The sequence below is a fragment of the Heptranchias perlo genome, chromosome 30, assembly GCF_035084215.1.
Source record: "Heptranchias perlo isolate sHepPer1 chromosome 30, sHepPer1.hap1, whole genome shotgun sequence".
Lineage (NCBI taxonomy): Eukaryota > Metazoa > Chordata > Chondrichthyes > Hexanchiformes > Hexanchidae > Heptranchias > Heptranchias perlo.
The window spans coordinates 17511407-17525184 of NC_090354.1; the positions used below are offsets into that span (position 1 = coordinate 17511407).

Below are 13778 nucleotides of genomic sequence, written 5' to 3' on the forward strand. Positions count from 1 at the left end.
TCTTTCAAAACTGAGATGAGGAGAAACTTCTTCACTCAGAGGGTAGTAGGTCTGTGGAATTTGCTGCCCCAGGAAGCTGTGGAAGCTACATCATTAAATAAATTTAAAACAGAAATAGACAGTTTCCTAGAAGTAATGGGAATTAGGGGTTACGGGGAGCGGGCAGGAAATTGGACATGAATTTAGATTTGAGGTTAGGATCAGATCAGCCATGATCTTATTGAATGGCGGAGAAGGCTCGAGGGGCCCAATGGCCTACTCCTGCTCCTATTTCTTATGTTCTTATATTCTTATCATAATGTAAACTCAGCTACGGCCCAGCAAGTCTCATTATCATTCAGTGAGTCTCACTGTTTTGGGACTGTTCACACTAAATATGTTATGTCGATATTAAAGCCCTAAGTTATACACTACTGAGTGCTTAAATGGACTTGTAATATAAGGAGTCATTTGTATTCTAGGTACCAGTCTCACTAAGTCAGTTCTCTGCTAAGATCAAAAATGTGAAAATTAAGCTTTTAAACTTCTAGTGCCAGATTTCAGTTGTACTGCAGCCAGTGCAAAGACTAAGCAGTGTTGAAGTATCTCCTGGAGGTGGTCTTGCACCTCTTGCCTAAATGCCTCTTGGGTGACTTCACACCTGCATTGCACTGCCCTGTTTGTGTCAATGCAAAGCTGAAATTGCTTTGCATCAGCATAAGATGTTTAGTGTAAATGACTTATTACTTTGTATTTTCCCACTGCATTTTTAAATGCATAAACCCAAACAATTTCTCTGTAGAGATAAGAAACTTGAATACTAGAAATCTGAAATAACAGAAAAGTCTAGAAATGTACTACGGGCCAGTCAGCGCCTGAAAGTTTCAGAGAATCCTGGCGATGGGATCCAGCATTTTCTAATTTTTATTTCAACTGTTGCAATCACTCAATAAAACATAAACTCTGATTGTAACAACTAATATCTGAAGGTTGGTTTGTTCTGATGAAAGTGAAGCACTCTCCACTCAAGCCTTTTGAAAACCTTATCAATTCTGCTCCTAATAACCTTGTTTTTTCCCCCCAAAATGTAACAGATTTTGACATTGAGAAGCCATGGATCATGAAAATCTAATTTGGCGTCTAGTTAAATGCAGAAAACAATCAAACCAGCCAAGTTTGTAAACTTTGTTAACACGCAATTCCAAAGGGTGTCCTTCTCATATGAATAATATTCTTTCATGGGTGTGACCCCAAACACTATCACCTCACTTCTTAAGCCTAGCACGTACCGACATGTGCCAGACACCCACGTTATTAAAAAAAATGCATAGCAAACGCGTGCACGTGACATGCCTATAAATGTCCGACAGGTTTCTGGTTAGGATGAGCCTATCGCTCAGCGCACTATCTGCGCCTGTTTAACACTGACTGTAACAATTGCACAACATATCCCTTCCCTGCTGGGATATTTTAAACTTTTCCATTCTATCGAACTGTACGCTTAATTATATAAAAATGTAATTGCTATCAACTTTAGTCTTTCCATTTTTCAACAGTTTTTAAAATGATCTGTTAAAATATTGATCTAATCGTGTTAGATGCTTTTAACAGTCTCACTGCTGGATAATAATGAACCACTGGTGGCATGATTACTTATAGTGAACTTTTGCTTCAGAAAGATTAATAAACGAAGATAAACTTACAAATTATGGACTGGCCGATTGTATAATGAAGAAACACTAGGTGGCACCATTGCACATCGAATAATGACTGTCAGGCAGCATCACTAGTTAAAAAAAATGTGGTTGTCTTTCGTGTATCTTGACTCAATCTCCTAGTACAGAAATATCCTTACAGAGGTCGTTATTTGATGGATGATCAATACGAGGTGCCTTTCAACTCACGCCTACTGCAAACGTGTAAAATAAAATAAAACTAGTGTCAGTCATCTAAGAATTGAATTGTCTTTCTGCTTGTTCTCTATTAGCATCTTCACGAATCAGTATTAAAATGATGCCTGATGTTCGAGAACTGTGTCCTGAAACAATATAAACTAACTTCGTTGCTGTGTTTTCGAACCAATAAATGAATTGTATCACAACGTGTTCCCATGATCTATAAAGAAAACAAAATCAGTTCAGTTTACCTAGTATCAATTATATTATCAGAATCCTGCTGCATCACTTAAGGTTGTTTTTGTGAGATTTAGGGACAGGCGACAAATGAGAAATGGTTTGAAAAATGCAGCTAAAATTCGTAAAACGATATAACTGGAGCAGCAGACTTTGACATTGGTTGTACTTATAGTTCGCCCTTTTATTTCCCTTGCGCTTTTCTTATAGCCCCGAAAGATTAAAATGTAACAGACACATTGACCGTAAACATGCCTCTTCCTGACCATACGCAGCTGGAGCCGTCTGTTGGAAACATTGCCGTACATTAATCTAAAGTACATATTAAGTTTTATGTGAAATGTTGCAAGATAAAAGGACATGCGGTAATTTGTAGGGCCTGTCAGTCTGTATTAAGAGCGTCTTAAAATAAGCACTGTTGGGTCTGTTCAACCAGCTATACTGTTCTCTGAAATAACATTCTGCAGTCTTTTTTTGTTTCAAACAGTTTACTATCATTTATTTGCACCTAAACTAAGTTTTTCTTGGCCCTCGTAAAAGTGCATATCTTTCTAAGGAGCAGAATTGATACTGTTCGCACCTTTATTGCTCCACTTTCGTGGTGTATCAGGTAAAGAATTCATCATCTTGACCGCGAGTACACGCACACTCGGCGCCGCTCGGTGGTGTCACTCTGCGGGTGTAACTATTGTGGAGAGCACCTTTGGCGGGCGGCTACCTGTGACTCACGCACAACCTTTGCTTCTTTACGGTTTCCAGCCTGTTTGGGCGCACTGTGGAATGGTGTTTCGCAAAAGGAGGAGACAGCATTGTGTTGTTTTTATGGCGTCTGAAACCATGGGAAAACCTGCAGCACAGGTTAGACCACACCTAGCTCCTTGCAACCAAAACAGTCTGTTGGATTGCTGGTGTTGGTTTTGAAGTCGTTTTATAGTTTTACGCCACCCTAATGCATCGTGGTTATATTACATTAAAACAAAACACAACTTTAGGTATATATACTGATTAAATGTGTAGGACCTACGGATTACAGATTAATGGATTTAGATATTTATAGGACAGTAGCTGATAAATTGTATCGATTGTTTTTTAAAAAAAGCATTCAGTTTAAAGCCCATTGCAGCTATTCACCAAATATGCACCTCGAAGTTTGAATTTCAGTGCCTATAGATACACGTGGCAGACTCCAACCATTAAAAACATATATAAATATGATTCTTCAGTGGACCCCGTAAAAGAGGATTAAACACAGATTATCATTCGGCCTCTCGTAACACATATATATATATCCTTTCTAGTCTTTCTATAATACATAACTTACAGTAAAAGCAATCGGGTGTTAACCCCCCATGTCGGTCGGGTATCACCCTTTTAAGAAATAAAAACCAGAGTTATCAAACTGAGATGTACAAAAACACGAGTCGGAACTTGTTCTGAATTCTGTTTAAATTCTTCAAGCCCCTTAAAATGAATGCTTGGAGGGAACATCTACAAAAAGGCAGACACTTTTAATAGTCGAGCAAGAGTGATAATAGACTTGGCTCCACAAATATGAGCGTGGGAAGTCTGAAAAACTTGGACTGGTTCTCTAGGCGACATCTCTGGAACCAATAAGCTTCCTGTATCCACCCTTCTGTTCCATATAATTAGGGGTTTAACCACGCTGGGCTGGTTGGGTTACATCAGTTTGCTTTGAGTTGCAGTTGCTGTAAGGATCTCGTCTCCACAGCGCAGAGTGATGTGTGCATAGTTTGAGCTTTGCATTTTAAAGATTAAATCGTCTATAAAAAAAATTGTTTGGAACAATGAGTGGAACCTATGAGAAAAAGCTGCCCAGTCTTCTTACGGACATCCAGGGCTCTATGGGATGTCATCCTGCTAAAGATTCTCCAACTCTCCCAGAGTCTACGGCTACAGATGTTGGTTACTATAACCCACAGTCCTGTCATCCTCAGCACGACTATTATCCGACTTCAGCCTATTCTCAGCCAGTGAACCATTATCCGTACCATCAATTTAATCTGAACAATATTCCAGGGCCTGGCTCCTATTCTCAAAAGCCTGAGTATGCTTACAATAACTCGTACCGCCAGTATGGGCATTTCAACAGGGATCATCAAATATCAGCGGCTGAGAGAGGTAAGGGCTCTTGAAATTCCCAATCGCTGTCTGAAGCCAGAAACAAATTGGAAGCCATTCCAACAGAACGCTAAGTGCAAACTAATTGGTGGGTAGTTATGTAATGCTGCATTCCCTTAAAGAAGAGAGCTTGAGATATGGAAGAGGTTTGCTGCTTGAATGACTGTTAAGAGGGAGAATGCAGTGCAGTGTAGTCTTTGTATCCGAGCGTTCACACCTGACGGAACGCTTCTTAAAGCGATAATTCAGTTTACTAGATGCTATTTTACTAAATGGTCCCCCTTTACATGATCTGAAATAGATGAAACACTACACAAAGAATGTATGTATTAGAATGGAGTGTTTAACTCGATAGAATATACACATACAATCTCTAGAGGTGAACCATTTGAGGTAGTCTGACGCTGTCGTTATGCAACCAAAGCACGGTGCTACTTAATGCTACACGACAGGGTGTCAGTACGTTGTTAAGGGATTGTAATTTTTTGAGCCATCCGAGGTGACCAATATGTTCGAGGATACAGAATACTCTTAAGAATCGTTAACAAGCGCGTTTGAAAGATCAAATAAGAAATGATACAAAAACGCGAGCTCATTGGAGCAATGGTTAGAACTGGTGCCAAATCAACTGTAGGTATAAGAATCCACGTATGAAAGTGAAAATCATTATATTTAACTGGGGCTATGTTTTTTAAAATATCACTGGATGTGAAAAAGTGAATATTGGCACCAGTCGAAAGCAACTGTCTAGAAGAAAGTTAAAAGGAAGTTAAGGCGAAGTCACGTCTAAGTACACTGCTTAAAATTGTTACTTTACATTTCTTATCTGTCATACAAAGAATCATTCAAAGTACAACATTGTTAGGTATATGGGAATGGGACAGTCCAAAAATCTGTTTATAGGGACATTTGAACCCAACAGGGATTGTGAGGCTAGAAACTAGACAGGGTTCGAGGTAGGGTTAGGATTGTAAATTGCTTTCAGCACTTGGTCGGGATGAATTCCCTTTGGTCAGACTCGCTGTTATCCTGCAGATCCGACTCTACTGAAATACTAAGAGCAAGCTAGAATGTGGGGGCATCAGTGCATTGTGGACAGAGTAAAGCTGAGTTTTAATTCCTAGCAATTAACAATTCTCCCTGCCAATATTCTAAAGGGGCAGATGCAGGTGGAAAGAATAAAACGGACACAGGATTCCAAATGGAACACCGTAAAGATTGTCCTGAGGTCAGTTTCCTTACTGTGACACTGTGCAGCTTCACCGTGTCTGGATTGCACAATCCTTTAAGGATTTCATCACCCTATGGCACACTACATATGTAAATACATAAAGTTATAAATAAATAAACAAGATTATACTGCGTATGAATGACGCAGAAGAGGAAACCTGAAAGGGGATTTCACTAATCAAATCAGATAATAAAGATCTAGTTTGTATCTTGTAATAATAATTATCAATAATAATAATTAGCAGTTTCCTCCCTCTTTCTGTAATTTGCACCATGAAAGACTAGAGGAACGAAATAGGCAGAGTTTTTTTTCTGTTACATCAATCCCTTGTGTTAGATTCTCTTATACCCTGAAGGAATGTAACAATGTAAGATTTTCATTTTGTATTCCATTTGGATTCACTTCGCGTTCACAACGTGAGTTGGAATTCTTGTAGTGAAGGAGAAGTTATTTGCTGAGTCTGAACTCTTAATTGCTGCGTTGTTTTTTATGTGAAATCTCGACCATTCAGAGTATATATTTAATTGTTTGTGATATTTTTAAGTTTCAGTGAAAGAAGAACCGGAGCCCGAAGTGAGAATTGTGAACGGGAAACCCAAAAAGATCCGCAAACCCAGGACAATCTACTCGAGCTTCCAGCTGGCGGCTCTGCAGAAACGCTTCCAAAAGGCGCAGTATCTGGCATTACCTGAGAGAGCGGAACTGGCAGCCTCTCTGGGACTTACGCAAACACAGGTACACTCTACTCTCCTAGTATCGGTGCACCCACTGTCTTTACATTTCACTCAGTACCCCTGGGCTAAGGCTTGCCCTGGGAGGACGCAATAAGTATCAGTGTTGATTCAGCCTCCACACCAGTTTTGTTGCTGGGACAGGCCTCGCCTTTTTTTTTCTGCATTGGCTCAAAAGCAGGTACACCAACAACCTATACTATGTTATAAATTCACACTGTAGCTGAAATAATCTTTCATAGAATTGTTTATGCTATTATATATGTTCTGCTATCAGTCTTTATATAGTTCGTTTTTCATTGATTAGCCTGTCCTCTTGTCACTAGTTTCTAGACCTTTAGAAAATAAGAGCTGATTAAATTATGACAGTGGAAACCTGTTGTATAAGTCGGGCAAATTCCTGATACATACATAGAACAGGGTTGGTTTTACCAGCATTTACTAAGTCAGTGACAAAGAGGAATTTAGCAAACATTTGCACAGATCAGGCATTGCACTTCTCTGCAGACATGCGTAGTTCCCTAAATGTATTAAGGACAGTGTACTACAACTGGTGCAGATCAAATACCTGTAATCTATACAATTAGCTAGATAGAAATGGCGGCCTCTAAAATTCTTCAGGCTAAGCTATTTGGAGAAACATATCCCATAATTCTAGATCTGCTTGCTAAAATGTACAATTGCCTGTGACCTGTTTGGCAGAGAAGTTTGCGAGTTAAGATGAGAAAAAAAAGTATTTTCTCTTGGGAAACGCGAGAAATAAAAGGTATCATCTGGACAATGTGTAAATAATTCAACCAAAAGTATTCTAAAGGCCTCAGAAGCGTATTTTCTGCGTGGAGTTTTGGGTGATCGAGTTGTTACTCATTACACAAGAGACTCCATAGAGTAAAAGAACAGACTGCAACGAGTTTTATTTTCAGGTAGCTTAAATAGAAATTACTAAAGATTGATCAACAGAGGAAATAAGAAGACGTGCGTTATTTAGTCCTAGACGCCATAAAGGAACAACAGTAAAAGCATTTCTACAATAATAGTTCTATGTATATACTGCTGAGAAGTGAATTTGTAATAGTACCCTTTGATAAGTATCTACATACTTTATCATGTTCTCGGTACTTGACAACAAAGTCTTACCCACCAGTTCTATTTCTTTTTTCTTTCCCGAATGTTCAGGTGAAAATCTGGTTTCAGAACAGAAGATCCAAGTTTAAGAAGCTATACAAAAACGGGGAGCTCACAATGGAGCACAGTCCCAACAACAGCGACTCGATGGCGTGCAATTCACCCCCTTCTCCGGCCGTTTGGGAAAGTCATAGTTCGACTAGGAACCCCCTCCAACATCAATCCCCACACAACTCGTCTCAGAATTACCTGGAAGACTTCAATCACTGGTACCCACCACACCCCTCAGGCTCTCACTTACCAGCAACAAACTCACTGCACCAACCACCGCCTCAAAGTACTGGAGCAGTCTATTAAAACTTTTGTTTTTACTTCAAAACTTTGAAACTCTTGAACTTTTTATCTTTTACTGTTTCGAGAAAAGACAACAACAACTTGCATTTATATAGCGCCTTTTAACGTGGGGAGGGGGGAGTCCCAAAGCTCTTTACAGAAGCGTCAAATAAATAAATAAATACATAAATAAGACTGAACACCTACGCTACGTGAAGAGCCAGGGTAGAATTGAATTAAAATCATCAGGACAATTAAATAACTTCCAGAGTTTCTCCCACTCATTTCTGTAGTAATACACGTCAATTTTGTATATAATACCAAAAACTGTATATGACGGATACAAATCAGGGCATTTTGTAACTCTGTCAGTTGTCAGAACTCCACTGCACACTGACCCGTTATAATTTTTCCCAATTACAGTAGCAAACAGCATTCTGCATTGCTTTGCCTATGTTTTGTTATATTATTTAAGTTTTATTTTGATCTATTGGAATGGTTAAATTATTACTGCCTGTATATTTTTAGAGAGTAGCGGCCAGTTTGTTTGATGTAGCAGATATAATGTACCCATTGAACTATGTCCAATGCAATATGATAAAAAGCACGGTATTTACTGTAAAATAGCAAAATCAATTTGCAATAGACAATTATGATGGGGCAAAAACTGTCTGAAAAATAGCAAGAACTGTATTTATGATGCTCTGAGGGTATCTTTTTCTAAAATAAAAGTGTACATAAAATTTTACACATCAATTGTAAAATAATAATTAAGAAAATTCCTTGCGGGTAATTTTTAAGAATATATGTGACACTGGGAGGAATTCCTCAAAGACATCAAAATTTCATCCCAACTATTTGGCTTGTAAAGGACGCCCAATACACACGAACCTCTGTTGTAACTAACGTTCTGTTTTGTAACAAATCTTTTAAATGTTTGTTTGATGATGTTCTTGAGAACAATGTTAATAAAAAGTCATCATTCCACGGCATGTTTTACTCTCTTTATTTAGGAAATAGAAACGAGAACAATTTGAAATCTATTGACAAGATGGTTTGTCCAAAATTAAACTCTGTATGACTTCAACCCAAGTAGTCATATCATGGACTCATCACTAAGCTATAAAAGTCAGCGAATAATTAAATATTCATACTTCCATGTAAAGTTGCATTTTAATCGGAGTGCTAATTTCGACAGTACATGTTTCTATCATACATATTCTGAAAGTTACATATAAACAGGATGCTGACCCAGAGTTACACCTGCATATCACTGAGGGGGATGGGCTTCTATATACATATAAGTATATACGCGGGTTAGTTCACCGAGAAACATTGGTGGTCCATTTCCTGAATCATGGTTAGGTTAAAGTGTCGGAACGGAAGAAAATCTTACACACACACACACACACATCAAAACAAATGAGAACTACACATAAGGCCAGCATGTGGATAGTAAATAGTTAAATGTACACCCATCTCCTGCTATTAAAGGCAGTTTGGTTTGAGGGCTGCGTGCAAAAGCTCTATAGGCGACAGCCAGGCAGACATTCTGGAGACACTGAGTTGTGTGGAGCAGGATTTTATTAGCCACGACTGCCAGAAAAAAACTGCTCCATCGCCTGGGGTTAATATCGTGCTAGAGCTCACATACCAGCAAGTGCATCAAAGCTGTTGCAATTGCCAGGCTGACTGCAACAGGAGCTGCCTGATTTAACCCTGTGCTTACCGAACTCAACCTCCGAATACAATACAGGTCCGCATCTACAAGGCAAAGGAACTGCACCCCAGGGGAGGGGAGTGTGGCGTGTGTGGGGGTGGTAGTGCTGGGGAGGGGGTTGAGAAGGAAATATTTTAACTTCATTCAAATGACGAAGTTCTCTAGTTATTTCCCCCTCAGTTGTGTCTAATGCATCAAACTGATGTTTAGTATGAAAGTACACTTTCCTCAGGTAATAAATTAAGTTTGAAGTTCTAAATAATTCACTATTTAAGACGCGAATCCATCCAGATTTTGAGGTCTGACAGCGATAATTTTAATAACAATTACATTTTAGTCCCGACAATCTCTAAATAATGTTAACGCTTAAGTTTCAGGCTCGCCGACGAAAGCAAAGCAAAGAATATAATTTATAACTGGAACAACGAATATAATTGTTTTCAGTGCCAACGCGGTATATGTTTTAAAAGTTATAATAGATTTTTTCTAATACAAGGATTCAGTATTGTAGTTATACAGTCCTATCTGTGTATAAACAGATCCGCGGATGGTCCATTTTATACGATTCCTGGATATATTTGCACTGGTTTTCACATCTATGTACATGGGTGGATAGTGAGTACCCTCATATTCTCTCCACAGTATGTGGGTACGCGTGCGGTTTATACTGTAATAAAGCATACAAGCACGCTGTGCCCATCTAGAGTATAAATCCGTACTATATACAATAACAAGGAAGCTTGTGAGTCACAGTTATTTTTCTCCACTTGTGTACATGATGGTGCTAGCAACAAAATAAGACTGAGTAACAGACACGCTGCATTAGGAAATATCTTAGGTAGTAATTAAAATGACATGACGAAATCCTAACCGCGATCTCTTCGTTGCAATTGAAGGGAATGTGTGTGTCATGTTGCAAAAGATGCGCCGTAGTATTAAATCTATTACATGGAGAAACGCAAAGAGGTTGAGAACTTTTAGAATTGCGCTGCTTTGCAGGATGCGCCGGGGGTACTACAGACAAAACTAACACTGATTTCCTTGTTATTACGACCACTATGTAATTAATGGTCGTGCTCTCTGTAGTGATAATTTTAATAACTCCAGCAATTCCAACAGCTGTAAACAAAATGACTCGTGGAAAGCTTGGACCGCGAATGAATCATTTCTGTTTCAATCGGTACTGACACCTGTAAAAATCAGGTGGAAAAGGAGACTTTCCAAATACATAATTCAAAAGAATTAAACCATATGCATGGGCGGCGGTTGTATAGGATACGTTAAATATTAATTTACAGGCTACAGTTAAAATGTAATTATCATTTATCAGTCATCATTATTAAATATGCAGACACATAGGTTGCACTGTTTTACTGACAACTTTATCCATTATCACTGATCACCTTACATGTTGCGATATTCTAGTAACTACACTGTAGACTTAGCGATGGGTTATGTACGTAAACTTTCCCGCATGCACACATTTTCCCGTAGGATACATGGTGCATGTATTATAATTGTTCAAATAAATGGTTATAATGTTATGATTGTATTATATGAACGAACAATTGCGCTACTTCTATTGATAAACAGTTCATATAGATACGTACACATATCTGTATATGTAACGTGCAGAGAGAAGTCGAACGATACATTATGGCTGATTGGTGACACAACCATTTGATTTGTCCTAACCATGAGTGCAAATATTATCTCAGGGCGATTGTAACGTTATCAAATGCTCAATTTTGTATCAAAAGCATCGTAATCACCTCAGCAATCTGCAAAAACGGCACGAACTCAGGATATTTCAGTCATAATCGTTCAATAAGCCATATTTAAGACACAGTCTGTGTGAAATGTACAACATTTTAATGGAATTTTTGCTTGGAGAAATCAGCAGAACAATAGTGTCATATTTCTTCTATTTTAATCTCTTGTACTTCCACAGGATTACAGTTCACACAAAGTTAACCCAAAGAGACACCATAGAATGACACTGGGGCCAAGATGTGGAGTGATTTCATAGTATCATAGCGGGTACACCACAGGAGGAGGCCATTCGGCCCAACGTGCCTGTGCTGGCTCTTTGAAAGAGCTATCCAATTAGTCCCATTCCCCTGCTCTTTCCCCATAGCAAAATAATATGAGTCAATTTTTTCCATTCAATTATTTATCCAATTCCCCTCTGAAATAATAATTTGCATTATTATTCTCACACTTTACTGTATGACTGACATTTTATATAACAATGTCACAAGGCAGCAGTTATACCTTGAACACCTAGTAACATATTGTAAACAATTTTACAACACCAAGTTATAGTCCAGCAATTTTATTTTAAATTCACAAGCTTTCGGAGGCTACCTCCTTCCTCAGGTGAACGATGCGGAAATTTAAAATAAAATTGCTGGACTATAACTTGGTGTTGTAAAATTGTTTACAATTGTCAACCCCAGTCCATCACCGGCATCTCCACATCACACCTAGTAACATAGGCAGTTTCACCATTGTTTGTAACCAGACAACAACAAAAAAAGCTGTTTCTTTATAAATTCTGATCGATTTCCATAAATTAATTTCTGTGCATTCTATGAACAGGATTCTCGGTTTGTAAGATCTGGGCCGTATTCCAGTCGACACCCCCAAAGAACAATGCAGCTCTGCCTCGACCTTACAAACACTTCAAATTTGTATTTGAAATGCAGCGGAGAGATATGAGCATCGTCCGATTTATCTCCAGGAGTAGATTGGTTACAACCTGCTCAATTTTATTAGAAATTTTATCGTGGAACAATTTTAGTTTCTGTTTCGTAGAATTTCGCATTTAAAAAGATGTATAAGACACGAACAATCTTTAACCTATTATTTATAGAGGGGTTAAATTGAGCAATATATATGATTCCGTGTCTGTATAACAGCGAAATATATGTATGTTGAATATGGAATATGAAATGCACTGGTTTCAATTATACACGCGGATCGGTATGTAAATACACGGTACTTGATACGATGTGTTGATGTTATCCCTAATTGTACACGGTGTTTAATGGCTGTAATTGACGGAGTCGAGTATGAAATGAAAAAAATTGTTTAAAAAAATGACTGGAAAAAAATCAAAGTGGAGGCCAGCTTTCTGAATCCAAGTATATGTTATGTGACACAGGTAGAGGGAGCAGTGGACTGCAATCCTTTCAGTAAGGATGACAAAGATAATGCTGTTAAAAAGGACGCTTTGCAATACAAAGAGCAGCTTCTAAATACTTAGGTTAAAGCTGTGATTTAAAAATAGCCCGCCCATGGATGCAACTACAACGCTTCACTGACAGAAAGAAAGTGAAACTGAGGGGGAGTGGGGGGTCATTAGAAATTGCTTAAGGCTCCAGTTTCATTGTTGCAAAGTGTTCATGTCTCCAAATATTGCACGAAGTACCACACAACGGTAAGAGAATTCTTTTGTACGACAGGAATTGAAAGGAACGACCAGTGTGTGGAATTTCGGTAATATATGTGTATATTAAACAATTACATTTCTAATATCTAAAAAGAAATACATGGCACATCACAGCGTTTTGAAATCATTACATGACATTTAGGATGCAAGACCGTCCCTAAAAGCAACCTTTAAGTGTAACCCTTTGCGGACTGAAGGGCATCAGTTGCATTCAATTATATTTCGCTACATGCGAACTATAAAAGAATGATTAATGTCCCTGTAATGCCGTAGTGTGCTTCAGTGAAACAGAACTACTCAATCTTGTACATTATATCAGGATGCGGTGCAGAGCAGTCCCGCTGCAGGCTGCGGAGGGTTAAAACGAATTCCCTTCCAACATTCTCATCAATTGAACATACTGTACCATTCGGGTGGGGAGCTGCAAAGCTTGCGTCCCTCTCCCGAGGCTGCAGTCAAACTTTCGCCCGTTTAAAAATCGGAAAAATACTGAATTCCGGGGATGCGGATTATAATTTTATTCACAGCGTTTAAAGATCCTGATCGTTAGACATCAAAGCAAGCAGCAGAATTTCATTTACATTGTAGGAGCCCAGTCTGACCTTAAAAACTTTTTTTTTAAACGGTTACAATGGAAAGTATTTCAACTATGTTCATGGTAAGATCCCTCACCTCACCTTAAAAGGTCACTTTCCCAACCTTCCTCCGCACACAGCAGTAAAAGAGAATAGAAAAAAAACCCGTCTGATCTCGGCTTCTCAATGTGGACAAGTGGTATCCTTCTTAGATTTACTGGAGAATATGTCCCAGAGGCTCATAATAATAAAAAAAATAATCCGAACTGTAATTATATCTGTACGATTTGTATTCATCAAACAGCCCCAAGTTCGTCAAAAGAGAAGAGTAAATAATGAATTCAGTTCTCTGGAGTTCC

The 13778-nt window shown here is 38.5% G+C and overlaps 1 protein-coding gene across 1 annotated transcript; it reads left to right on the top strand.

Annotated features, from left to right (window-relative positions):
- The first annotated feature begins 3802 nt into the window (after positions 1-3802).
- On the top strand, positions 3803-8657 carry dlx3b (distal-less homeobox 3b). Its single transcript, XM_067969238.1, has 3 exons — positions 3803-4250; positions 6026-6216; positions 7389-8657. Exons 1-3 carry the CDS (start codon positions 3917-3919, stop codon positions 7692-7694), a joined length of 831 nt encoding a protein of 276 aa, XP_067825339.1. The 5' UTR covers positions 3803-3916; the 3' UTR covers positions 7695-8657.
- Positions 8658-13778: the final 5121 nt, after the last annotated feature.

Excerpts from the sequence above, each read along its gene's own strand:
- dlx3b (XM_067969238.1), top strand. The coding sequence starts at position 3,917 with ATGAGTGGAACCTATGAGAAAAAGCTGCCCAGTCTTCTTACGGACATC. Across the intron at positions 4,251-6,025 it reads AATATCAGCGGCTGAGAGAG|TTTCAGTGAAAGAAGAACCG; the intron begins GTAAGGGCTCTT and ends GATATTTTTAAG. Across the intron at positions 6,217-7,388 it reads TGGGACTTACGCAAACACAG|GTGAAAATCTGGTTTCAGAA; the intron begins GTACACTCTACT and ends CCGAATGTTCAG.